General features: G+C 41.1%; 1 protein-coding gene across 5 annotated transcripts in view; it reads right to left on the bottom strand.

Moving 5' to 3' along the window:
- FOXN3 (forkhead box N3) overlaps positions 1-27,927 on the bottom strand; it is a 498,668-nt gene that overhangs the window by 26,694 nt on the left and 444,047 nt on the right. For 3 of the 5 annotated variants that reach the window (XM_036769520.1, XM_036769519.1, XM_036769518.1), the window contains exon 5: positions 2,257-2,322. The exons of 1 other annotated variant lie outside the window; for it this stretch is intronic. In XM_036769520.1, coding sequence (XP_036625415.1) covers positions 2,257-2,322 — 66 coding nt within the window. The remainder of the gene's footprint in view (positions 1-2,256; positions 2,323-27,927) is intronic. One more of the 5 variants, XM_036769521.1, reaches the window with a different exon arrangement.

Consider the following 27,927-nt stretch of genomic DNA (forward strand, 5'->3'; position numbering starts at 1 on the left):
GAGGAGCCGACTAGGAGTGAGAGTCAACACAGTTTCAAAAGGAAACATAAGGTGGTTTTTTGTTGTTGTTTGAATGCTCACGCTTTTGCAACAAGCAAGGCCAAGAGACAATGTAAAAGCATTCTCTTCATGGCCCACAGCTTTTCTGGGCAACAGTAGGGAAACTGCGAGAGCCAGCAGTCAGGAGAATTGAACCTCATTTAGCCACTATGATGTGCACGTTAGAAAACGACTGGTGAGTCACATAGGATAACCGTCCTAGACAAATCAAGATCCCTCTCTGCAGTTTCTGCTTTTCTTTTTTTCATTCTCTTTAAAAGTAACTGCTACAGATACAGTAATGAAGGTTTGAGATCAAAGTCACCAGGTCCATGGTTACAGATGAATAACCCAGTCACACCCATAGGGTCATCTTCCCCTTTCTTTAAACTCCTCCTTAGCAGCTTGATTCTCAAAAGGAATTTTGCTGCTGTGATCACAAGTAAGCATAGACAAGCCATGTGGAGAAGGTCTTTTTTACGCTGCTATGATCAAGTCCTTCTGGTTGTCATACGATAGGTTAGGCAAGTAGATCTATAAGCCACTATAGTATCTATAACTTGGAACTACAACCCTGAGATTTACTTTTCTTAAACCATAATCTTTGGATGGAGAATTTCCATTTCTCCATATTTTCGAGTGCAGGGTGAAAGATAGGCTGGCTAATGTCTATCTGCTTACTGGATGTGTTTTATGTTGTGGGCAGTTGGATACAATTCTAGTACTGGCACAATGCAAACGGAGAAGAAAAATTGAGAGTATCTTTAAAAGGAGATTACAAGATAAGGACAACATTAACTCCAAGGCATGCTAACAACTCCTGGGTAAACTCTGAAATTCCTAGATTGATTTCAAAAGCAATGGAGAGAAATGGTTGAGTCAAGTTTCCTAAGACTGTAAAGGAGATGTCTTCTAAGAGAGGTGGACCCTGAATACTCATGGTAGGGAAAGTCATAAATAAAGTACACCTCTGTTACCAATATGAAGTACACTTGGGGGTTTCCCAAGCTGATGACTTGTTTCGCAACCAAATGGTGTCCAAATTCTCAGACCTGTGGGCCCCTGAAACTTTCAAGATCCCAATGACTTGTGCAGGAGGGTAAGTTGGTCAGGGTAGTCTACAAAAGCCAATGCTTCCAAAAGAAGAGCTCCTGGTTGGCCAGTTGTACCAGAGGTACTTTTGCTGGAGATCTGCAGAGCTCTTGGTTTTGAATTTGTGTTATTTTTTCTTTAAATGGGGCTCCTAGTTTTGAATGTGTGTTTTTGTGTTCTATCATATTGCTCGTGCCGAGCTCAGGTTGTGGAGGAAGTAGCTGGCCACCTGTCCCCAGAAATTCTGAGTTTGGAGAGCAGGCAGAGTGGGACCAGCCTCATGAAGGATGATTTTTCGAGGATCCAATGAAGCTTTGTTTAATTAGCACAATTCTTCACTCGGATGTCAGAAGATCTTCCTGAGACCACAAATCTGATCCATAGAGATCTCTTCTCATGCCTGATGAGCAAGATTTATCCTAGCCTCATTGAATAGTGCCAGGAAAACTAGGAGAGGGTAACAGGAAGAAATTTTCATTAGAAAGAAAGGAGCTTCTTCCCCCAAGACTTGGTACTTCTAAAGAGTTAGTGGGGGCTGAACAAAGGAATAGTGTCGCTAGGAGATGTCTCCAATGTCCCAGTTTTTTATAATCAGGAAGGGCTGGAGAGGGGATGCACTTCAGCCAGGAAGAGTGCTTTAGGGTATCTATTTTGAGGCTGTGGTTGCAATGAAGTGATTCTCCTCCCTGGAATGCTCTCTACTTCATCCCCAAGAGCCTGCTGCTGGAAAGTGAAGGCCACGCTGGTCCTGGTGAGAGGGAGATTTCTAAGAGTGTGCACTGCCTAGGGCTCATGTGCTCATCTATCCCCAGACAGTCTCTCTGATTGGAGCCCCTGTGCTCATAGGAGAACAAAATACTCACAATAGTTCATCGGATGGCCTATTTCACTTTCCCCCACGCTAACCGGTAAGCATCAAGCTCTTCCTTCAGCCTTAACTACAGCTGTATACATACATACATGTACATGAGGGCAAGTCCATAAGCCTATGTATTTTAGAAAGTGCGAAGTCTTCATGGGAAGCTGGTTTTTCTGAGCATTAGTTTCTCCTAGGGTCTGGCACATGAATGAGAAGGTTAAGTTGACAAGTCTATGGCGCTGTATGCTATAGAAATATCTACTCACAACCTGCTTGTATCTCAGGGGGAGTATTCAAAAGCATCATGGCAGTGGCGGCATCAATGTCAGGATCTGGAAAAATCAACCAATAAATACATTATTTACAACGGGGCCAGTGTGTGTGTGTGTGTTTTTCCCCCTGTAAGTTATTGTTTACTGAATGCAACAGTGAAAACTAGGAAATAGAGGAGACATCCCAAGAGTGTCCTCCTTCCCTTTTTTGCATCTGAGGATAGAAAAAGACTATTCTTGAGTTAGGTGAATCATTCAAAGGATGTGTCCCTAGGCTTCAATTAAAAAGACATTAAAAAATGAGACCTCTGCTTTGGCAAAGAGGGCTCCTTTTCACTGCATTCATTTCACAGCTTGCATTGTACTTTCCTGAGAAGTAATCTGTGCCACTTGCCTGGCACCCCCTTCTCCCCTGGAAAAGAAACCAAAAACAAAACAAGCAAAGGTCTAGCCATTTTTCTTGTAGCTCAGGGAAAAAATTAAGCACACCTGCATGGGGGGCGGGGGATACAAACATGGCATCTGGTCATTTCTACTCATGGTCACTTCAGAGACTGTGCGTGCGCATGGTGGTGGCAGAACCTCTATATATTTTGGGGAAATATAAAGTTCCCTTCTTGAGGGCACCAGTGCTTGCTTCAAAATCTATTGCTGCTCTTTAATAAGAGAGGAAAAAAAAAAGAAGTCATCACACCACTGCCGTTATTCTTAATAGGTTTCTGAATCCATACCGATCCGCCAGTTGACAGATGGCAGGTTATAGAGACAGAGAAAAATATTATCCTTTTATAACTAAATTCACTTTCCTCTGAGAAGCAGCAGAGGCCGCTGCTATGGAAATAAAGGTCACCATGGCAACAGTAAACAACCCTCAAGAATGGCCACTGAATACACTGAAAAGAACATCTGCCCCAGCACAGTGTCCCAGCTGCCCTGGGGCGAAACTTGCTAATAGTGCAGTGATGCCCCGTGACAGGAGCCGCCGCCTGTACCCTGTCCAAATAAATGAAGTGTGCAATTGAAGCCGACATCAAAATGCCTGCCCTTGCAGATTACCGCCTCTGTGCCTCCAAACTGAATGACTAATGATTTGGGGGGTGGGGGGAGTTGTTATTTGTCAGTTTTTGTACTAGATTACATACCAAAAAATTCAATTTACTGTGAATAGCTCCATGGCACTTTATTTGGGGTATTATGTTGGAAAATTACTTTTTACTGTTTAAAAAAAAGTACATTTTTCATGCTTTAGATGTGCCGTTTAATTTCCAGGGGGATAATGTGATCTAGGAGAAAACCCCACAAGCTATTAATAATGTGCGTGATGCTGCCTATAAAGGACATTGTCCTCACACCTCCCCCTCCCCACAAGGTAAACGAACTAGACTTTGAAGTACTTTTTGCCTGTGGGAGACCAGTTGCACACAATCCCTAATGGAGCGAGGGCTTAACTTTAATGAATACATCCCACAAGAAACAGGTGAAACACCTTGTTCAGCAACCCATAATACTGAATTCCTGAAAACAGCCATCTCACGGTGCTAAGAACCTGGTAGACACTCCACAAATAAGTCTTCACTGATTGACTAAAAATGGATTTGTCTGTAACAGTGGTCCCAGGACTCTTGATATTACTAACATGGTTCCAACTTACATAGGTGGCCAACACAGAGACCAACAGGTGTTTATCTGCAGATTTTCCCATGGTCTTTTTGTCAAGATTTGCTAGAGAACTTCTGAAGAAATAGGATTTTGTGAACTCGAGTTCACACTGGCATTTTGGGAAGTGTGAAGAATGATCCATAGATTATGGGCACATTAGCAAGAGATTTTTTCTTTCTTCTCACATACCAAATAGCCTAAAACTGCTTTTTTTTTTTTCCTGTTTGTCCCTTTTTGTGGTAATAGTTACTAAAACGATTTATTTTCTCTTTCTCATCAAGTTTGCTTGTTGACACTGGAGAATGGTAAAGGTTAAAGTAAATTCCTAGTTGCCCAGCTAGGTGGTTTCAAATTAGTTACCCAGAGTGCTCGACTTAAGTGTCATTATAAGAAGATCTGCAGGGAGCAGAACAAATGGAATCCAATGAAGTGGCTAAAGATCTTTTTTTTTTTATGGAATTTTCAAGTAAAGTAGGTGAAATATTTCTGTTTTCCTTCAGAAGAAAGGGCATACTCAGACACTGGAGAGCACTGGGAAAGGTAGATATTTTTATATGAAAGAAGAAGAAAAGCTAATGAAAGGAGAATACACAACCATCCACATGCAAAGAGATTCATAACAAATGAAACAGGATCCCCTTCAGTTTCTAGTCTGAATATAGATAACCAAGCTTTTCATTATCTCACTCACATGATTTCCAATGAGTCCCACTTCTCTCCCCTCCGAGGACTGAAAGCTGGACAGCACAAGCCCAGAAGATCAAGCCCTTTGTAGTTTTATAAGGTGAGGGAATTCAGAAGCCTTGACAACAACGCCAGAAATGATGCAGGGTTTTGTCTGTTTGACTTTGAAGGTGATGCACTTAAGCCTTGAAAAACTGGACTCAAAGAACTGAACTGTGCATATTTTACCATATTAAGTCAATTCACACAAACAGAGTTGAGTAAGTGTAAACTGGAACAGCAAGTGACTACCCTTTTCTGAGGTGAGGGCAGTGGTGTCTTTAATTGTTTTCTAATTTATTAGTGCAATGATTATAATGAGGCCTGCTATCCTAGACTTTGACAAGAAAGAGAAGTTTAAAGTCATAAACCAAATTTTTTTAAAATCTAAGATGTTGAAATTTGCTTTGTTGTTATGTATTTATTTTCTAGAGTTACATTCTACAAAATGGGGATAGTAAGAACACTTCCCAGGGTTGTTGTAAGGATAAAATGAGGTATTTGTAAAGTACTTTAAACCTTTAAGTGCTACATAAATGCCAGCTGCTGTTGCTACTGCTTCTATTACCACCACCACTGCCACCCCACCATTACCATCACCACCAACCACCAACTACCACTATCATGAACCACCACCACCACCTTCACCACTGCCACCTCTTCTTAGCACCCAACACCTATATGGCAGGCTTCATTGGACCACTGTTCTAAATCTAACCCAAGTCTTCTAGCCTATCCCTTAGGCCTTCTAACACACCTAACTCATTGGCCACTTTTTGATATTCTGTCCACCTAGTTTAATTCCTATCAGTCTGTCAAATCCCTTTTATTTCTTACAAGGCTTTAACAGAAATAAATTGTTAGCTAACTCAGCCCTTCTCTTAAGTTAGCAAAACATCTCAGATTTTTCTACTCTATCTGAAGTTTGCTAAAATTATCCTTGTGTAGTTGTGGTTGCTCCTGTCTTTTTTACTTCCTGGGGAAAGAAACAAATTTTTTCCCCCTTTCACTTTCCAATTTTACCCGCCAAATCTTGAACTTTGGCCAAACAAGTCTACTTGCTGTCCCCACGGAAGAACAGCATATATGAGTAAGTAATTGAGTAAGTATCCTTCTCACTTTTCTCTCCCTATCTGAATCTCGTCCATCCTTCAAGGTCCATCGTAGGAACCACCTCCTGAATAAAGCCCGCCTTGACTTGGCAGCCGACAATGCTCTTTGCCGCCTCCAAAATCAAGAACACTTCCCAAACCGTACCACTCAGGTCACTTGTCACAAAGTGCTTTGTATCATTAGTTATTAATATGTAACTACTTTACTCATATTTATCGGATATTTGAGGTTTTGCAAAGTGCTTAACATTCTTCTGGGGCATCTCCCATATAACAGATGAAAAATTTTGAGGCTCAAAGTTTAATGACCTGCTCATGGTCACACAAGAGGCAGGATTTGAGTTCAAGTGGCACTACTTTTGACATCCAAACCAGCAAGACTGAAACAGCCAGAGATGAAGGCTTAAATTGATAAGAATTCAAAGGGACAGGGTTGAGCTACAAAGACATGCTACCATCCCTGAATTTTACTTTATCCCTTCTAGTGTTAGTTGACAATTCATTAAAAGAGAAAGAGAGACAGTGGAGATGATTAGCAGAGGGAATGAAGTAGGAAATGGGAGATGGGATTCACCACAGGACATGATGCTATCCTTTACATGGTAAAAACTGGAGATGTTCTCATCCATGGAGATTAGAGAGAAAGTGACCCTGCTGAGGTCAGTGGCCAAGTACTATGATTTGATCATAAATGATGTGATTAAAGAAAGCCATAAACTGGATTCTGATTTGTGAAATAAAAAAATCTGTCATACAGGACATGGAGACAGAGGAGCCATGACAGAATAGTGCTGTAGCAAAGTGACCTTTAATCTTGAAAAAAATATGTGCTACTCCCTTCCCCCCAACTTAAAAACCTTTCTGCTCTGAATAAACTGAGCAAACCAAAATAAATATTTTGTCTGACAAGATAATAGGAGAAGATAATCTAACTTGCACTTTCCTTTTATACAATATTATGTCCTCTATCCACAAAAAGAGATTCTCTCTCAGTGTAAGGTGGTGATGGAGCAACTCTAAACGGAGTTTCCAAAAAACAAAAAGAAAATCCAGCTCTCTACTGCAGTGTTACTTTCCAAAGTCCAGGTTAGGTCTGCATCTTCACCTGGGTGAGTAGCAAGAATTCCTACCAGCTAACAGTTGCATGGGAAAGCAATTTCCTATGAATCCCATCTTTCCTTATCCCTGAGAAGCCTAATTCTTTCTACTTCATGGGGGAAGGGACACCTCCAAGATTTAGAATATAATGTGGTATAGCAGGAAAAGCTACGGAAGTAGATTTCAGAGGATTTGGTTTCTAGACCCAGCCCTTCCACTGAAGAACTTTCTGACCTCAGGCAGTTGGTGGTCTAAGTGGACTGAACTCCAGATGTGGAGTAAGGGAGACCTGAGTTTCAATCCTGCTTCAGATACCTGCTCTCTATGTGCACCTAGACCGGGGTGGCCTCCAGGCCGCAGGTTCCCCACCACCGACCTAGACAAATCATGAATTTCTGCCAGCCCAAGCTTCTTTATCTGTAAAAATGGGAACCATAATAGAACCTGTCTCGCAGGTTTGCTGGGAGGATCAGATGAGATAACATATGTGGAGGAATCGTCAAACTTTCAATGTTAGCTGCTGTTGTCATCCTTTATCTTCCTAGGCCTTTTCCCCCTCGTCTGCAACATGTAGAGGCTGGACTAGATGACAAGTAGTGTTGCACAGTGACAGATTCAAGAATGCAGAACGTGACATAATTTTGGACATGGACAATTTTAGAGACATGGCAATTTGTTTTTGCTTGATTATGCCATCTTTGTTCTTTTAAAAGGGTGGGGGGGTAGGTGAGAGGAAGAGAAAATCAATGCCTATTATAACTGAAAAATAGAATGAAATTTAAAAACCATTAGGCTTGAGGTTGATAAAACGCTAAGTAAAATATCTGGGGAAAGGGACCAATTTTTGGTCTCTCTTCGATTATGGGTTATCAGTGAAGACTACATGGAGGAGGTGGCATCTGAGATAGGCCTTGATGAAAGAGATCCTGCCAGCATCAGAAAAGTCCAGGGCAGAACTTGGGGGGAAGGCTAGTCATATGATATGGACAAGTCATTTTCGAACTTCTCTAGGTCTCAATTGCTTCTTACGCAAAATGATAATACGTATACTGCTTTCCTCCAGAGTAGAAGAGATCCAGTGATTGGGTTTGTTGGAGCACCAACTTATTATTATTTTTAATGTATCATAACATAATACATATATAATTATATGTATAAATAGAATCCTGTTAATAATATCTGCAAAACATAATCTATTTTCTGCTCTACATATGTGTACAGAGAGAAGGTGACTTAAATAGCTACGTGAATGGCTGTTTTTCTAGATGCTCCCAATCAAACTGAAATGGACAACTGCAAGTGTTAGCCAGAATGGAGCAACTTAGAAAGGACACCGAGTTAAAAGTTCCAGGACCTAAGTCAATCATCTGCTAGGGACAGTTTCCCGTTTGAGGGATGAATACCTGGCTCAGAACCCAGGCTTTGCCCTAAAGTGGTAAACATTATGCCCACTTGTATTCATTCCAAAGGGGCAATAACATGATTAAATAAAACACAACTAGATCCTATTGCACTACTACATAATAAAAAGCAATGTATGATAATACTGGCATATATATATATATATATATATATATATATATATAAAAATACACACACACACCAGCTTCATCTCTGCTACATAACTTTGTGCAATCCTTGACAAGCCACTTTCCCTGTTTCTTCACCTGTAACGCAATACATGATCCCTAAGGTCCTGACAAACTCTGATTCAGGGTGATTAAGTTTATTTTATGGTTACAGAGTAATTCTGAACCTGCCTCTCCCTCCTGCCTTTATGATTTCTGTTGATGGCACACACCTTTATTCTTTACCTGCTGATGGTCATCCAGGCTCAAAACCTCAGACACCTTAAGGGACACCTCCTTTTCCCTTACACTTATTTGTTGTCCCACCCCGCTGATTTACTTCTGCAGAATCTCTGGCATCTGTATTCTCTTTTTCACTCTTACTGGGATCAACCTAGTTCAAGGCCCTCTCATCCTCTCTCAACTAAATGGCATCTCTGTCTCAGTCCTTCTCACCCCTACTCCAGACAACCCTTCATACACCTATCAAAACGGATCTTTCTAATGTACAGGTCAAATCAAGTTACCACTCAAAAACTTTCAGGTGTTTCTCATCAACTCCTTACCCTGGCAATCAAGTCTCTTCACAGGTCCCTAAACATTCTCTCTAGATTTCATATAGCTACCCATCATGCACTGGACCCACCATCCAAACTAGACTCCCAGTGGTTCCCCATCCTCATCCCTCTCTTGCTTCTGTACATGTATATTGTCCAATGATTACACCAAGGAGAAACGAACCTTCCTCCTGGAATCTCCCAAAGCAACTCGTTTGACCTCATTTTTATCTTAATCCTTTAATATCTTGTGTTGTGGTTATCTATATGCACATCCCCGCCTATCCTCCCCACCAGATCATTAACTCTTTGAAGGCGGGCAGAACATCAAGCTTATCTCTGCAATCCAAGCACAGAGCTTGTACTACAAACCTTCCCTAGCATACCATCTTGTTCAGAGTAGGTACTTAAATGGATATTTGGATGAACTGAATGACTTTTCTCATTGATCTATGCTAGAGTTGTCCTCTACCACCTCATGGAATTTCTGGTTTCCTTCAACACACACCTTCTATACAAAGCTTTTCCTGATAATGCTCTCCCCTCTTAAAACCTGTACTTGTTTTGTATGTATATTCTGTATTTATATTCATACATACACACACATATGCACATGCTAGAAGTTTAAGCTTCTTGATAACAGGAATTGTTTCATTTTTTTACATTCATTTCCCCAGCCCTCAGTACAGTGCCTGGCATGTGGGAGGCCCCTGATAAGTACCTGTTGACTCACTGACTGATCATTGCACAATAACTTGTTAAGGTGGGTTTACCAAATATTGTTATCTCCAGTTGACAGATATGGACCTAGCCTCAGAAAGACAGACTGAGCAAATTTGGACTTGCATCCTGTTTCCTTAAAGTTGAGCCTTCTTTCCATCATACCATTGCTTATGTAACAGAGAGCCTTTACAAACAACATAAAAACTTACCCAGCTCTTCCCTTGTAAATACACTGAACCACAAAGATGCATGTGTGCTAAAAAGTCATTCTGCTCATTACTTAGGTACAAACGGCATCCACTATTACTTGGCAATCAATCAACAAAGTTCTTATTGAGTGCCTATGTGGGAGGCACTTAAGACTGGGTGCTAAGGACACATAGAGAAAAATGAAACTGTCCCTACAAAAAAAAAGCTTTTCCTATGTCAAAATTGATGGAATGGGGGAAAAACAAAAAGAAATTAATGGAATGGCTTTTTTTTAAAAGTCTGTGAGAAAGCAACCTACCTGCCAAAGAGGTGGAAAAAAAAATTTGCACAACTTTTGGAATACAAATATTTTAACAACAGTTTTTAACCATAAAGTGCTAAGATGCTAGCACAAGGTGGAAAACTGGGTTCTGAATTTTCTATTGTGCACACAGCTGAAATAACGAATGGTAGTGATCTAATTCTTAATTCAAAACTGATAAGAGCACATAAGACTTATTCACTGCTCAAAGAATGGGGGGAAAGGGGAAGAAAAGAGATCTTTAAGGCACCTTCCAACTCCAAATGCTAAGATGTCATTAAACACAGGGCTTCTTAATATCTGTGTTTTGTGAATTTGTTTTTTTTTTTTTTAAATTTGATAGCATTTTAATATAATTAGTTTCCTTTGGAATCCAGTTTATTTTATTTTGGGCATTTAAAAACACGTACATAGCTTACTTTGTATATATTTGTTTGCATGATGTCTCTTCCATTAGACTAAGCTCCCTGAGAGAAGGGACTATCTTCTGTCTCCTCATTGCTTAGCTCAGTGCCTGGCACATAGTAGGTGCTTATTAAATGTTTACTGATTAACTGATTGAGAAGGGGTCCAAATAGTGAAACTTTACCAAACTGTGAAAAGACCCTGAATTCCAATGCCTTTCACATTCCTTACCTGAAGTTTTAAAAACTAGAAGTTGAAAAAGAGCAAACTTAAAAAGAAAATTCACTATAAATCATGATGGTCAACCCTAGTGCTGTAATCAAGTAGACGCTGAGACACAAGGGAAAAAACACAGAGCAGTAAGGCCAAGTTTTAAGGTGAATAAAAACACTTCGAGGGGAGGAAGTTTAGGAGACAGTGGTGGTGTCCCATTCTTTGTCTGAGCAGGGAACTCAGTTCACAACAGTGCAAGAAAACTTGGCATTTCCTCTACTGTGGTCCCAGTGATTAGAAAAAGACAAGTTTTCCAGTTACCCCTATTCTACCTTCCTACCTACCAGCCTGTTGGCCCCAAGAGTGGCACATCTACAAAGTGCCCTGAGAAGCTCTCCTCCCCTCCCTGCAGATCCTGTATACTGCCACCTGACTCTTCATACATTCTATTCGAAGGAGTCAGGTCCATGTCAAGTAAACAAGCGTTTGTGGGGCACCTCCTACCTGCCCAGCTCTGGGTTATGAGGTGCCATGGAGCAGAAAAACAGGCATGACAGTCCCGGTGCACACAGAGCTTACAACCTATTTGGGAAAGAAAAGACTAGTATACAAGAATATAAATCACGAACAAGACAACGTATAATAAAATGTTAAATGTGCAGCATAGACAATTAGTGAAAATGGAGTCAGGGAAGGGAACAATGGAGAGAGAGTCAACAAAGGCTTTGAAAGACTTAATATGGACCTTTGGAGAATGAAGAGGATGTGGACAGATGGGGAGGAGAGATGGCTCTTAAGAATTTTTCGTCTCTTTGTTCTAATAAAGGGCTTATACTTTTAACCTAGGTCATACATCTTTTTCTAGCTGAAATATTGCCTGGTGTTCCTTCTCCAGAATGGGCACTCGCGGGCACACGCACGCACGCGCGCGCGCACACATCATGGACCCCTCTGGCGAAGCCTATCAATCCCTTTTTAGAGTAATGTTTTTAAATGCACAAAATAAATGACATAGGATTGCAAAGAAAACCAATATATTGAAATTCAATTATTAAAAATTTTTTTAAAGCAAGCTCACAGACCTCAGCTGGTCACATAACCCCTGGTCTTCACCAAAGCTGTTTTGTTTTTTTTAAACCTGTCTTTAGGGCAAACATACCACACACTCCAAAGAAAAACCATTGTCCAGCACTCAAAGGAATCAAATTTGGATGCTCCTCCCCAGCCCTGTTCCTGGTTAAGAAGATTAAAAACCACAAAAGACTGGAAGAATTTAGCGCTACTCAATGATTTAGATACCCCTTGGGGCCTCTTAGGGAAAAAACAACTCTAAAACGAAGGGGGAGAGGCCACAACAGCCACTCCTCCCCAATACTCTTCCTTTCTCTAGGACATCCTTTCAGAGTACATCCCCATTTCCCTTTGAGACCAAAGGATCAGATACAGAATTCTCAGAAAAGGAACCAAAAGAGTTATTAAAGAACATTTCCCCCTAGAACATTTGAAAATCCTGATTCCGACCCTAATCTGTACAGAGCTTCTCTCTTTCTCTCTCTCTCTCTCACACACACACATACACATACACACACACAGTCACGAAAATTTAAAGCCCTTACATTGCTCTAGGGACAACTGTTGAACACTCTCCACAGGGAGTAATGTTGAATGCTGCTGGGAGGAGATTTCTTTCTATTCTTCTGAAGCAGCTTCAAGGCCCAGGGCTGCTAGTCCTAGCAACAGTATCGCTGTCTAACAGGACTCTGTCTGGGACCAGGTTTTAATGCTTAACCTTTTTTACTCTTTCTGAGCTAATCCTTTCTCCCAAATCTTTGATATGGAAAAAGAAGATAAAAGAAAGGCCAGTAGAATCGCACTGCTGCATAATGTTTATTCAAAAGCACTTCCGGCACTTTCAGCCTGTGGGTTTGGGGGAAAAAATATGAAAACAAGACTCTGATAAAGCACTTCACAGAATCCCAGAATTAGAAGGAACCTCAGAGGCCATCTAGACAAATCCATACCTGAGAAAGGAATACTCTTTTAAGGTCCCCTTCTGGGCTCTGAATCTAGGATTCCATGAACCTGGGACAAGCGGCCGTCTAGTCTTTGAAGAGCTCTATGATGAAAAACTTACTATCCTTGGAGAAAGCCCATTCCACTCCACGACAAGCTCTGTTAGGTAAACTTCTTCAAATTGAGCAAGAATCTGCCCATCTGTAACTTCCCACACACTGGATCCAAGTCTAATCTCTCTTTCTTCTACAAGACGATCACTTAGGGCCCAGATAATTAATCACCACCTGTTTTTGTTATGCTTTCAGAGTCACAATGTCCTGGACGCTATCTGATCTACTTTGGCCCACGCCGCGTAACCACCGCCTTCCTTCTTGCGATTCTGATTCTTCTGAGAAAACAGCGGTTCATGATTTGTTCAAAATGATCTGTATCTTTATCCACTGAGTATGTTCTGATGAAGACAAGTCTGGTGAATGAATCATCTAAGTCAGTTCGATTTGACATTAGCCAGGTAGCACAGTGGATAGCGTGCTGGCCCCGGAGTAAGGAGGACCTGAATTTAAATCCAGCCTCAGACTCTTACTAGCCGTGTGACCCTGGGGCAAGTCGCTTAATCCTGTTTGTCTCAGTTTCTTCATCTGAAAAATGAGCTGGAGCAGGACACGGTCAACCACGCCAGTGTCTTTGCCAAGAAAAACCCAAATGAGGTCATGAAGAGTCAGACAAAACTAGAATGACTGGAAAAGGAGACTGAGGCAAACAGAAGTTAAGTGAATTACTCAGGTAGGTGTCTGAAGTTTGAAGTCCTATTTGAACTCAGGTCTTACCAACTCCAAGTCTAGCACTCTTCCCACTGTGACACTAGCTGTATAAAAATTTTTTTTTTTTAAAAAAATGTAGGATTACAATGGAAACCAACTACACAGAAGCAGTTATTGAAATATCTTTTTAAAGAATTACATTAATAAACCACAGGTTAAGAATACTTGGATTATCTGATCCCATTCCTAAGGTCCCTTCTAGCTCTAATATTTGACATTTCTCTCCGTCCATTCTCCCTGGTGCTTATAGAATCATAAAGAGAGATTTGTGTATGAGGTTGTTTTTTTTTCTTTTTAGAAAAATATGAAAAAAATGCCTAGTCGATTTCCAGATGACATTCACATTTAACTAATCCACAAAAAGCTCTAATCTGCATAAGGGGACTGAGGTGGGGAAAGGACTAGTTCCCATCTCCGTTACCACGGTGGCAGCAGCAGCTAGAGACAGCATTCAAGCTGGAGAATCAGGTTATGTCACAAGAGTAACAGTCTTAACAAGAAAGCCGTACGTAGCTCGTTTTCATAGTAGAAATAAGTAGTCACACATGGTATCAGAGGAGGAGCAAAGAGCAGAAGAGCAAGGCCTGACACAGCTCGGCACCTGTGACTTGCTCTCATTCAACCAGGAGAGTTTGTTAAAGGCACTTTATCTATTTTTTAATCAATGAAATTTATAATGGCCTGAACTTAAAAGAGCACGGGACTCTGTTTCAGGCAAAGGATAGCAAGGGAATATTTTTTTTTTTTAACTTGTAAGGTAAGGGTGGGGCCTTGGGGAAGACCAGAGAAATAATAAAGTGGAAATTAAAATTCATTAAAAACAATGTCCTGTCTTTCCCTGGTCATTAATAACAGTATTAATTATAGAGTAATATCAGTAACAGTTATAGAGTACTTATGCATTTACAAGGTCCTTTCCTCATAACAGCCCTGTGAGTCAGGTAATAGAAGGGTTAGCATCCCCATTTTACAGGTGAGGAAATAGAACTTCAGAGATGGTAAATGCCTGGCCACACAACTCTTTACAGTGCCTTAATAGTACTCTGACCCTGCCCTTTGGATCACAACTTCCTGTCTTCGTTTTCTCTCTCTCCACCAAACATTTCCAAACCCTTGATCCCTCCATATTCTCTCATTTCATCGCCCTGATTGCAGCTCTCTGCTGTTCATACACAGGTGCGAGCAACTCTAGGCATGGCCTTCATCATTCCCTTTCTCCATTCCTACTCCCAAGTGCCATGGCAGAAAAACACACAACTGTGCTAAATACGTCCATCAAAAAAGTTCATGTTATCTAATTTCACATGGACTCCCCTTGGTGTTGTACAGTGATCCAAATTCATCTTGGACTATCTACTATACTCCCCACAAGCCTCCTCGAGTAGTAGACTCCACTATACCCCCAGACCATACCCTTCATCTGATGGCCTCCTATTCCTCTTACTACGCTATAACTGGGGCAATCAGGAAAAGATTCTTAAAGAAATGACACTCTATTCTTTAAAATAGTCCTGGCATAACTGCTTAAGATAGATATTCAACATTACTATAATCAAGAGAGAGGTTACATGTGGTAGTAGATGGATGGTTGGCCTGGGAGTCAGAAAGATCTAGATTCAAGGCCTACCACTGACTCACAGTGGCTCTGTGACCCTGGGTATGTCAACTTAACCCCTCACTGCTCCACATAAATCTCTAAAATGATGATTTCCCGAGAACGTATAGATCAGCATGGATAGAGGAGTTCCTCACCAGGAGTTCCCTAATGGAATGGAATCACAGGTTGGATTTTTTTTTTAAGTATATAAAAATTACTTTCATCAACCAATGTCTTTTGTTTTGTTTTTCTTCTCCAGACTGACAGAATCAACAACAAAATAAAATGCATTAATTCTGACTCCCACATTTCAGAATAATGTTCTCCAGAAAGCACTTTGTAAAACATTTGGCATGCAGAAAATCAAACAGAGTTGCCAATATTCTCTTACAAAAGAGTGCCCCAGGGTGATCTCATCACTCTCTCAGGGGGCCAAGAACAGCTCTAGGACAGCACCTCTAGTGACCATCAGGTGATGCCAGCCTCGGGGATGTTGTGTTACTCTGGAGCCCTGAGGCAACAGTTCTGAGAGTAGCTACCAATCCCTGCCCTGACCTGGTAGTCTTCCTTTCACCTCATGAATTCCTATTCATCCTGTAAAGAAGTACTGAAATGCCACCTCTTACTTTCCCTGTATGAAACCTTCCTGGTTCCCATTACCTTCCCTGGGGACTTCACTGACACTTGGCTCTACATCTCTCTGATGCACAGATCTTGTATTATTTCATGTTATTGTTTATCTGTGTGTCTAATCCTGCAACGAGATCATTTCCGGCCTGGGGCCAGGGTGGGAATAAAGAACAGGTAAAAAGAATGTATTGGAGAACTGTGTGAATTTTCAAATTTCCAGATCTAGCCCAGTGTTGAGTAATCCAGACACTAGAGATTCTATCGATAGAATTTGGAAACAGACTGAATGGTTAAGTGTGGAGACTGGTAAGCTCCATGAGGACAGGGACCATTTCTTCTCTAGACTTTATCTCCTCAGCACCTATGACAGTGTCTGAAAGTAATAAATATTTGTTGAATCAGTAAACTCAACCACTTTTCCTTTAGAGTCTGAGAGAATCCACTTACTACTTAGGCCATGCAATTTAGTCTATCATTTTCAAAATGTTTCTTGGGTGTAGGTCTCATCTCTCCAACTAAATGAGGAAGGCTCGACTTGGAGCATCCCTGCTTATGAGAAACCTATCGAGCCTTATCCAAGACCAAATAGAAGTAAAATCAGAAACTGGGGGGTGTGGGTTTGTTATCACAAAGAAAAGGGGGCCAAAAAGGCAAGGGTCTCCTTGTACATCAACTGATGTTTGGAGGTGCCAAAATACAAAGGTGGTAACGAAGAGCATGTTAACCAGGCCTGACCTCAATGAACTTTTCTATACAGGCAAGAAAATGGGTTATATTGCAGGACTTCGTTTTGTTCTAATTGGATCCTAGTTGCTTCTAAGATCCTCTCGGCCACTTTGGCATTTGGGAGACCAGGGCGGGCTTAATTTCTCCAGTCTCTAGCCTTCATTTTCTTAGCTAAGTCCCTGGTTAAAATAAAGTAGCCTGGTGGCTTTATTCACAGAAAAAGAAATAGCCCAGGAATAGCAGACAAATTTCCTTCTGGAGTTAAAGCCTACTTTGTCACCAAAAGGGCCCAGCTGCTCCTTGTGTTTTTAAGAAGGCCAACAGGAAAGACAGTAGGGGTTTAGCAAGCCACTAAAGCTTTCCCCCATGAACACCCGACCTTTCAGTTGTAATAAGTGTTAAGCAGTGGTCAGTACCTGGTGCTTCCCAGCATGAAGAGTCACGGCAAGCCCAGTTTAGTCAATCTGATGGGGTTATGCATGGCTGGGGGTGGGATGGAGTATGTGTCTGACCCTTGAAGGCAATTAACTTATACTCCCAAGCAGGAGGTGTCATTATCTTTATCTCAGCAGGCATTACTGTACATAATCAGAAGTCATAATTATGGTCCTCTTTTTAAAAAATGCAACCATAGTATCCAAATTGACCTCCTGTGGCACTGTTGCCTCCATGCTGTGAAATAGCATAAAGGAGACAACTCAGGTCCCATACATCAGTTTAATAGCAGTGATGATGCAAGACACACATTTTCCCTTTGGGGGTCAGGCTTCTAGATCTCTTCCCTCTTGCACGTCCTGGTAGCTGTTCTGGGCCTCTGTGTGACCATTTTTATCTTGACCAGCTACTTAATTCTACTAGGGGACTGACTTTAAGGTGTCAATACTTTGAAGCATGGGGGGGGGGTGTGTGTGTGTGTGCAGAGACAATAAAAGAGAAATCCACAACTATAAATAATTATAATGTATAAATTATTCACTTAATGACAAAATACAAAAGTATGACATAGATTGGTTTAATTCTTTAAAAATGTGAAAATTTCCTACTGCTCCAGTAACTTCTAGTAATCCAATCCCCTGCCCATTAGATTATTAGCTTATGTTGATCATTTTTGGCTATTTTTTTCCATCAGGGTAGAAATGTAGAGAATGGGAGTGGGGACAGTCTGGAGAAGCCTAACTAGGGGAATTTTCCTACAGACAAATTAATACCTGTACCAAGCAAGTACGGTTCTCCCTTCCATATAGTGGGGGTTAGGGGCACTGTGCTCTCATGATCTGGAAAATCTGTGTAAAATTTTTGGCCCTCCCTTTGTACCAGAAAAGAAATCTGAATTATTATGGTGTTAAAAGATAAAACATGTTGACGTTATACAATACTACACATTTATCTCATGCACTTCTGAGTTTGTAAGCTTTTTCTGTATTGTCTGCTGGCCTTTGCGTATCACCTGCAGCTTCTGCAAAACTCCCCCCAAATTCCCATTTAATTTCTTATGCCGACCCACGATATATTGAAAACATGATGGTGAAAGTCTCGATGGGGTAAGTCATGATGTGGAAGAGATAATTGTCCATTCACTTGAGAGTTTAGAGACAACGCATAGAAGGCTGAAGCATTAGCAGTTTTTAATTCAATGCAATTCTACAAATATTCATTAAGAGCCCACTGTGTGTGGGGCATCGTGTAAGCTCCTGGGGAAACGAGGACAGAACCTAGAGTCCCTCATTCTTGGAGAGGACAGAACATATTTACAGAAATACAAACACAAAGTATATAGTTTCTCTACACGCAGTAAGAATGACAGCATCCGACATTTATACATTTCTTCACAATTTGCAGAATGCTTTACATACGTGATGCCATTATCATCAGCATCATCTCTATTTTACAGAAAAGCAAAGTGAGGCGCAGAGAGGCTAAATAGACTTGCCTGGGGTCACACGACTATTAAGGTGCTAGGGGCAGGATTTGAACCTAGATTTTCCTGACTCCAAGTCCAACACTCTAACTATATCCTTACGGTGACTATGGTCACTATAAAATAAAATGATCTCTGTACCAAGAGGTTATGAAAAACAAAAGCAATACCAACTAGTTTTATTCTATAATGTACTATAAAGTATTTTTAGGAAAAAAGCATCGCTTAAGCACCCTGTAAATTATAAAGCGCTGCGTATTAGGTATTATGTAAAACTATATGAGAAAAGTCAAGGATAAGAAATTACAACAAATAGAGCCTGAGCTGTTTTTCGAGAATGGGCAAGAGCAAGGACAAGCTGGAAAGGGGGGAGTACCTTAGAAGCATACTACGGCTAAGACTATTTAGTGATCGAGCCCTTCCATCTGAGTACTTATGTCTAACTCATTTTTGATTGTCTATTTCGTTTTCTTCTCTAGCAGCATCTGTTCCTGCGATCTTTCCCTACACAGTCATTAAATAATCCTAACAAAAAGCCAACTTCTCATCAAGCAAAGTATCCTAAATCTTCACCCAACACTTGAAAAACCGGAGAGCAAAAGAACAAGACACAGAGAAATTTCAGCATCAGGCAATCTCCTCCCACTTGTAAAGAGGATTGAAAACACCAAAGACCGACAAAAATAGTTTCAAATGGACAATGGCTGATATGAATTCAAAACATTCACGGAGCTGCATGTTGATTTCAGCTACAAAGCAAGGGCTTAGATTAAATAGCCCTGGGAAATACAGTTTTATCAATATGCTCTAAGTTTTCTGGAAGAGAACACTCATAGAATGAGCGATGTGGTCTCCGCAAATAGAAAAGCCTTCTTATTCAGAAACAAAAACTTTATTATTACAAGGTATTCAAAACTACAATTTCAATAAAAGAACCACTGCTCCATTGTTCTTATGGGCCCTTTACTATTAAGAAAGTAGGCTATTTTATACTATTTTCTTTTTGGTTCAGTCATACAAGTCAAAGGAACCCGCCTCAATAGATCACAACAAAGGTATTCAATGGGGACCGGTTCATTTGCATCTCAATGTAGCTAGTGCATGATATACCAATGTAAATGAATTGATAAAAGTTCATTCTATTACAGTATTAGGTCTGTCATCCTTGGGATAATTTGTGAGCTTATATTTTGTATTTTGGCACTGCATGTGAATACATGCCTTGGAAATTCAGCCATCCAACTAGCTATTTTGAGAAAGGCTGCTCAAAGCTTCATAGGTCCAGCAGCACTGTGGCCTATGTGTTCAGCAGGGCACCTAGGCTACTGTTGGCAGTCCAGTCTACTATTAAAATGAAAGCTGGATTCCCAGAGGTTTGTCCTGTGGCACAGTGAATCCTGAATCTGCCTTGCTTTCACTGGCCCATCACTCCTGTGTGGTGCATTAATTTACACAAACAAGCCACAAATTAAACACCATCATTTTCTATTTCAATTAAATTTGGATTCTGAACTGCACACTTCATTTAATTATGTGTTCACCAAAGCATAGCTAGACAAATGAGTTGTGTCTGCGTGAACTACCCGGTCTCCTGACATGGGACTGAGAGGGGTTAAAAACAAGGGCATTGTTAGGTCAGCGCTTTTTTTTTTTTTTTTTGCATTTCATTGGCTTGAAAGGATTGAAACATACAAAATTCCTTCCACATCATATAATCCTGGCATCTGCTGTACAGCAAATCAAGCTTACTCTGTTGCTTTAGTTTATTCCCCAAAGAAACTATACTTTCGTCCACACAATTCATTTTCCTTTGCTTGATGTTCTCTAGCTACCTGGTTTCCCTGTTTTATCACTGGGTGTGTGTGTGGGGGGGGGGGGACTGTGGGAGGGGGGAACTGAGAAGCAGAATCACCAATGGCTTCAAAGTATATTTAATGTTAGTATAATTCCCATTTGCACAGGAAATGTTCATTTATCCAGTTCTTTTCATTTTAATACCTCTTATCCCGAACACTCACCCCTGTACTAAGCTTGTGTGTGCCATTCTATCAGACTATCTTCCCAGATGCCAAGTGGCCTAGCCTGTGGTGTGTTAACCCAAATGCAAAGTCATTATGGAGATGAAGCTATTCATGTAACTCACTTTATCACCATGCTCTGTGCTACAAAAAATGGTTAATCCGCGTTGGTCATGACCAAAAACTAAAGGCAATAAGAAAAGATTCTGATCAGAGCCACCAATGTATGCGGCAGCACGGATCAATTCCAATTCAGAGCTAGCTCTAGGGAATGGTGGGGCAAGCAGGTCTCCAGCCATTTTAGAGTCTCTACCTAGCACGGGCAGTACCAGATTAATGTGATGTATGACCAGACTGGCTGCACGACTGCTTCCTGGACAACCACCCGTACAAAAGAGGAGTTTTTAGAGGTAAATAATTGACTGAAAAAGAAAGCAGAGTTCTTCAAAAAAGTGCCAAGAGCTGGATTCTTACTCTAAGAGCTGCTCCCTTCCCTGCTGATAGGAAGAATTAAGAATCTTTCACCAGAAATTCTCCAGTGCTGTGAAAGATACGTAGATCAAGACTTTGTATTATCAAAACTCAGTACTAAAAGCTGCCAAAATGGCCACTGAGGAAGATGAGTGAGAACCTCTTGACTATAGTTGAACTGGGGCTAGTTAGCTTAGCTGATAGAACATGGTGCTTGGGAAGGCTAAGGTCTTGATCAGTTTCCTGGGTCATCAGTTCCTCCTAGGAACCAATGGACAGGGGCTTTGCCTTTAGCTCCAGGGTATTCATTTTCCAATACTTTCTAAACTAGACATTCTGTTCTTTCCTAAGCCCTTACCTTGCCTGCTTAACTATGAGGGTTTGGGTTTGGTTTTTGGGGTTCCTCCGTCTCCTCCTCTTCCTCTTCTTCTCCTCTCTCTTTTCTCTCTCTCTCCCTCCCTCCCTCCAATTTCCTCTTTTAAAATAAGCAAATCAAAATACACTATATTCACAGTTCTAAATGAAATACAACTTCAAGACATTCTGCCTGATTCTCTAATCCAATGGCTGCGGACCTATGCTTACTCCACAGGTTACACCTCAGTCTCATTATCCCCCATCATATTTTCTATTGTAGTACTAGCGTGAAGACATTTTTTTTCTGTGACCCATCTGTTTTTTGCTTTGCTAGGAGTCTAGGAGCCTCTTAGGTACTTTCCTGGCTCAGAAACAATGGCTGCTTTGCACCTGCTCACACATATTCTCTTCCTGGCTCTCAAAAGCTCATCAGCAAATGTTAGAACAGACAACTTAGGGGTGGGGGTGGGGGACAGGTGGCAAGCTAGGATACTAAGAGTGCTTGAGTACTCGATTCAAGAAAACATTTAATGAGTACCTACTATGTGCAAGGCAGAGAGACACCAGAATGCTAGAGTAGACAGACAATTAGTCTCGGAGTAAAAGAAGACCTAGGTATATAGTTCCCTCTCCAACACGGACTTGCTATGTGACCCACGGCAAGTCCTCAGCCAGGGTTGTAAGCTACATAACAGTTCTTGAAATGCATGGATAGAGGGAGACCCCTCACCTAGAGTTCCCTACATTGAAAAAATCACAGGTCAAGATAAGTAATAAATGCGCTGAGGTACTATTTTAGGCAACAAGACTATGAAGATGAAAAAAAAAAACCCCAACACAATCTCAACTCACAAGAGGCTTGGAGCCTAATCGGGAAGCTATGATCTTCGAGACTTATAGACTGTAAAGAAAGAGTCATCATTTTGATAGCTCAGTGTGCTTGTACATTTCTTGTTAGGAAAGGAATGATTTTTGCATCATAGTAAGGTATGAATAAGAGAGATGGGCAGATCTTAATCTAAATGATGGGGTACAGGCCCAGAGACCTTTTCTTCCTAACCCCAAAAAAGCCCATTCGTCTTTAGGAATTCTCCTTGACTCTTCCCTGCTTGATTCGGGCCCGAATCTCTCCCTCTATTGTTACTTCAGACATGCATGCCTTCAGTTACTTCCCAACCTTGATATTCCTTCAGGAACTTCCTGCCCTTGATCCCATTCTCTTGGATCCTGGACTCTGACTCCACCTTATCTTCCTTAGACTTCCCCTCAGGACCATCCCAAAAGCCCCCCACCAGTCACCCCAGACAACCCCTGAATCTTTCCCACAATCTTTTATGTATTTAAATCCCATCCAGCTTCCACAAGGCGCTCAGATTCTTTAGGAGTCTAGCCTCTGGTGGGGCTGCTGGAGGATCTGGCCAGTGTAGCTGGTCCCTAATAAACTTTGTCTTTTTCTTTGGCTAATAAGGCTTGAGTCGAATTCTTTCGGCAGGACCCGGCGTGTCAATATTTTGGGGTGTCGAGCACCTCTCAACGTTTCACCTCTTCATAAGTACATCTGAGGAAAGAGTGGCTCCAAAAAATTATTTCATGGGAATCACAGATTTAGAGTTGGGAGGGATTTTAAAGGCCATCCATTCCAACCCCTTTGACTTTAAATGATGAGAAAACTTTGGCATAGGACAGTTAGGTGATTTGCCTAGAGTCAACTCCTAAATGCATAAATCAGGAGCTGAATTCAGGTCTCTATCAGACACTTTTCTTTAACAAAACATGAACTGCTCACATCACTGTATATAGGGAGTCTTACCCTTCCTCTGTGCTAGGGAATAGTACAGAGTCTACAGGAGATCTGGCAACTGCACTTCAAGAAAGAGTTATGATTATCTAGGATTCAAAAGAATGTTCTCTCTTCTGTATTACCCTCAAGAGGAATAATGATTAACTTGCACATTCTGATGTGCTGAAGGAAAACAGTAGAAATGATAAAAATAAGAGAGACAGCATGAGACAGAGAGGTCAGGGTCAGAAGAGCCTGGGTTTGGGCCCACCTCACACACAAACCGGTTGTGTTACTCTGGGCTAGACCTTTATTGTTTCAATTTCCCAGGTGACTCCAAGACAATAAAGCTGCAAAAAAAAAGTTCTGCATTGGCAGAAGTCATTTGCTCATCACAAGTTCATCGCACTAGTGAAACCACAGGTCTGAACTAAAAATACATGATAACACTCGCATGAATTTGTGATCTCATCAATCTATAAGTTCTTGACAATTATGTTAGAACGTAAGCCATCACTTTTTGTTTACAATATTTATACCTTTTTCCCTAAGAGGTTGCAAGAGATGATCTAATTTTTACAGACGTTACACGAAAGCACCAGAGAAGCGTAAAACAAAAGGATAAGTGAGTCAGCCAGCTGTCTAGGAGTGGGGAAAGAGGAGACTAGTTGTGTGATTCTGGGCAAGTCACTTTACCCTGTTTGCCTCAGTTTCCTCATTTGTAAAAGATCTAGAGAAGGAAAGACAAACCACTCCAGAATCTTTGCCGAGAAAACACCAAACGAGATCACGAGGAGTCGGACATGAGTGAAACAAATGAACAACAAAGTCTTTCCTCACTTTCCTCAGAGAACTAGTGATGCTTACTCTCATGTGACAGATTATGGCCCATTATTTTAGTTTTGTTTTTGTAACCCTAAGTTTGAGGACTAGCTCTGACACTACAGGACGAGTCATTTAACAACCCTCAGCCTCAGTTTCCTCATCTGTAAAAATAGTAATAGCTAGCATTTTATACACAGCATTTTAAAGCTTGCAGAGTGATTTACAAATATTGTCCCATTTGGGCCTCACAACAACCACGGGAGAGGAGGTGACATCATCATCCTCATTTTACCCACCCGTGAGCTAAGTGAGTACCACAGGCATGATAATCTTTATTTTACAGATAAAAAACTTCGAGCTTGAAGAAGTTAAGTAACTTGTCCAGGGACACCCGATGGGTGTCTGAGGCTGGATTCGAACTCTGACCTCTATTGATTCTAGGGCTCCTTCAACTATACCCCGCTGCTTCTGTTTCTGCTTCACCCAGGAAGGGCCGCTCGAGTCCGGCTGATGCTCGGATGTGAAGGAATCAGAGAATTGGAATTCGAAAGGACCTCAGAGATCACTGAGTCTAGATGTTTCACTTTACAGTTGTGGAAATAGAAGCCCTTGGAGTTTAAGTGATTTCACCAAGGTCAAACAGCTAGTGAATGGCAGAGCCAGTATTAAAACCTAAGTCTCTATATCTCCAATTTGCTTAACCTGCATCTATTATAGCATAAGACACCTATTATTCCAAGTTACATGAATTTTTTTTTGTTAATGACTCATCGGATGGCTCTGACAAGACAGGAGTCGGCGCAACCTCTATCAGTAGGGATTTCAATCCACCCTTGCTCTCCTTATCTTGTTGGGTTTTGTTTAAATCCTCTCATACATCCTCTTTGGTAGGCCCCACCATAATGTACAAGTGTTTATGAAGAGGCTGTAACACTCCAAGCACTAAGCTAAGAGACAATTGCTTTTCCCTCCTTTATTTCCTATTTATCCTGTATATAGCTTGCTTTGTATATATTTGTTTGCATGTTGTCTCCCCCGTTAGACTGTAAGCTTCTTGAGGGCAGGGCCTATCTTTTGCTTCTTTTTGTATCCCCAGTGCTTAGCACAGTACCTGGGCACATAGTAGAGGTTTAATAAAGGTTTACCGATTGATTGAATGTTAAGATGCAAATACACCCCGCCCCCCTCCAAAAAAAGGAACAATCTGTACTTTCTCTGCAATCTCTACTTATATACATGTATCTGTGCCCTCCAAATCTTGTGGATCTTGGGAGTGACTTCTTTGGTCAAATTCTTGAAACCTAGGTGGCATCTGACTGGTGACCTGCACTTACTGCAGATTTATGGTCTCAAGAAAGAAAGTGATTTCTTCTCCACGTTTCTCAATTCTCTTCGGACTTTTTCATTGCACATCTCCTGTTTTACTTTTTAATATAGGTATCTGCACAGATGGCAAACCCGCCTTCAAGACTGTGGGCAGGGATTGGGTCCCCTCTCTCCCTTAGAAAGGAAAAAAAAAAAAACCCAAACCTAAAAATTTGTATCCTCACTTACACACAGTAGGCACGTGAGAAATACCAGCTGAATGGAATCGACTATATTTCCAAGACTGGCCAACAGTGAGTGGGCGCAGGCTTTCTGTCAGGCTAATCTCTCTATATTTATTTGCCTTGCTACCAAGACAACTCAACTACAAACAAGAGCCATGGTTTCATTCAGCCGTCTCCAAATTGGGAACCTGCCTATTTTGTTTGCTTTAGGGCAAAGAGGAGGTGGCCATGGGCAGCTTTGGTTAGTTAGTGAAGTTGGGGATATTCTTCTCTCAATTATGGTTGTGAAAAGATAGAGTGATGCAAAGCACTCTTTATAGATCAGTCACTTCATTTGGATCCAACTTGTTTCACTTGACTTTAATTTAATTCTGCCCCTAGAAATTGTTTAACTTTGATGTGAATTAAGTCATGTTTTCTGCAGTTGGAGAGATAGTTTTCAACTCAGCAGGGACAAAGTAATGTTAACTCCTTCTGCCTAAGCAAAGTATTTACCTAAAAGAGAAAGAAAAACGCAGACAATAAGCAGTTCTCAGGGAGTTCACGTCCATTATCTGATTCAGCTCATGGGGCTGATCCCTGCTGCTGACTCTCAAACAGTTGGCTGGCAAGGTGAGACAAAGTAAGTCAACATGCTTCAAAGGGGACAAATTTTTAAGAAAAACAAAAAACTAACCCATCCACAAATATCTCTGTCAAACAATTAACAAAAAGAGAGAGGTACAGAGCTTAATGTACAATGAATGTAGTTAATATTCTATGGAAAATAATTTTGCAAGGTGTCTATGTAACAGATAAGAATCAGGATTGGTGTGTTTATATTCCAATTAAGCTGCAGTCAGCACCTGGCAGGGGCCATATTCTCTGAAAAGTCAAACCAGCAATTCCAGTTTGCATGGGCACAATCTGAAGATTCCATTTGGGGCTACCACAAATCTTCAAGCCTGTGTTTTTATACATACACATATCCTGTAATATGTAATATATCCACACAACACTCATATATATATATGTATAGTATGTCACATACAACATGCATGTGTGATTTAATAGCTAAGTTGTGTTTGTAAATCTAGCTTTAAAAACAAGAAAAAACAACTCTCCTCTCCCCAAATTTGCCTTTGTTTTTATTTCTTACCACCCAGGAGGAAAAAAAAAATCCAGATTTTTTTTTTCCCTTTTGGCAAATGGCCAAAGTAATAACCCAGCAAGACATCTGACTTCTCGACAAAAACACACACTGCTACAAGTTTGATTCTGATTTTCAAAACCAGAACAATTTTGCATCATAAAAGAAAGACTTCCACTATTTAAAGTGTTGTTCATAAATTAATTTTACAGCCTCTCCAGAGCACCACGCTCAGTGATGCTATTAAAAAGGAGGGGTAGGGGGAATGAAAGGGGATGTGGGGTTTGGAGACAACTCTTGGATTGCTTAGTAAAAAAAGTAGGCAAAACTTACGGGTCCTAAGTCAGCTAATTTCTGTCAGCAGTGTTTCTATTCTTACTCAGTGTCCCATGATTATTTAACCCCGACAACCTGAATGCGGAAGAAAGCTTGGAGAACTTTTAGGGCATGCATGCGTGGTTCCTTCACAGTGCTCCTCCCTCTGCCATGGGACTGCTGGGAGTGCAGCAGTCAGGGAATCCGCTGGATTCAAAAAGCCAACGGCAGCTGTGATGAACAAGGCACTTGGTGTGTCCTGGGTGGGAGGGGGAGGGTTATGGAAGGAAAACAGCTGTGTAGATGCTGACAGAATGTAGCACAACACTTAAAAATTAAGGCACTTTACTTGGCCTTGGAGGTAGGCTAGAGTCTCAGGGGAAGATGGAAGAACAAATCTCCCCAAATTAATGCTCTCCTTGGCATAGTTTATATAGTTCTGCTGAAAGTCTCTCCTGAGGTCCATCTATCTACTGCTTCTTTCTGGTCAATTTCAAAAGCATGACATTCTCCTGAGGATCTGAAAGTGGGCCAACAGCCATCCACACGCTTTAAAAAATCCACTAGAAAGAAGTCCGAGTACGGCTTAGTAGGCCAACACATTTTGTTTATGCGACATCTAGTTAGTTAGCAACGCTGACTGTGTACAGAGCACCATATGATGCTTTAGAAGGAGGAAGGAGGGAGACAGACACACAAAATAAAAACCGTGACCACTGCCCTCGAGGAGGGAGCTCACAATCTGGCAGGAGAGATACAATGAGAGCGCATGAATCGCCGTGAGACTAGCATGCAACCTATTTGCAGCATGACTGATAGACAAGTGGATTGTGCTTTACCCAGGAGAGATGTTCTTGAAAAGCAGTTTGCAAATAAATTCCTCACAACAAGTTTTTTTTGTTGTTTTGTTTTTCTTTGTTTAGGCACGGCCACTACCCTAGTT

Source organism: Trichosurus vulpecula, chromosome 8, assembly GCF_011100635.1.
Source record: "Trichosurus vulpecula isolate mTriVul1 chromosome 8, mTriVul1.pri, whole genome shotgun sequence".
NCBI classification, from domain to species: Eukaryota; Metazoa; Chordata; class Mammalia; order Diprotodontia; family Phalangeridae; genus Trichosurus; species Trichosurus vulpecula.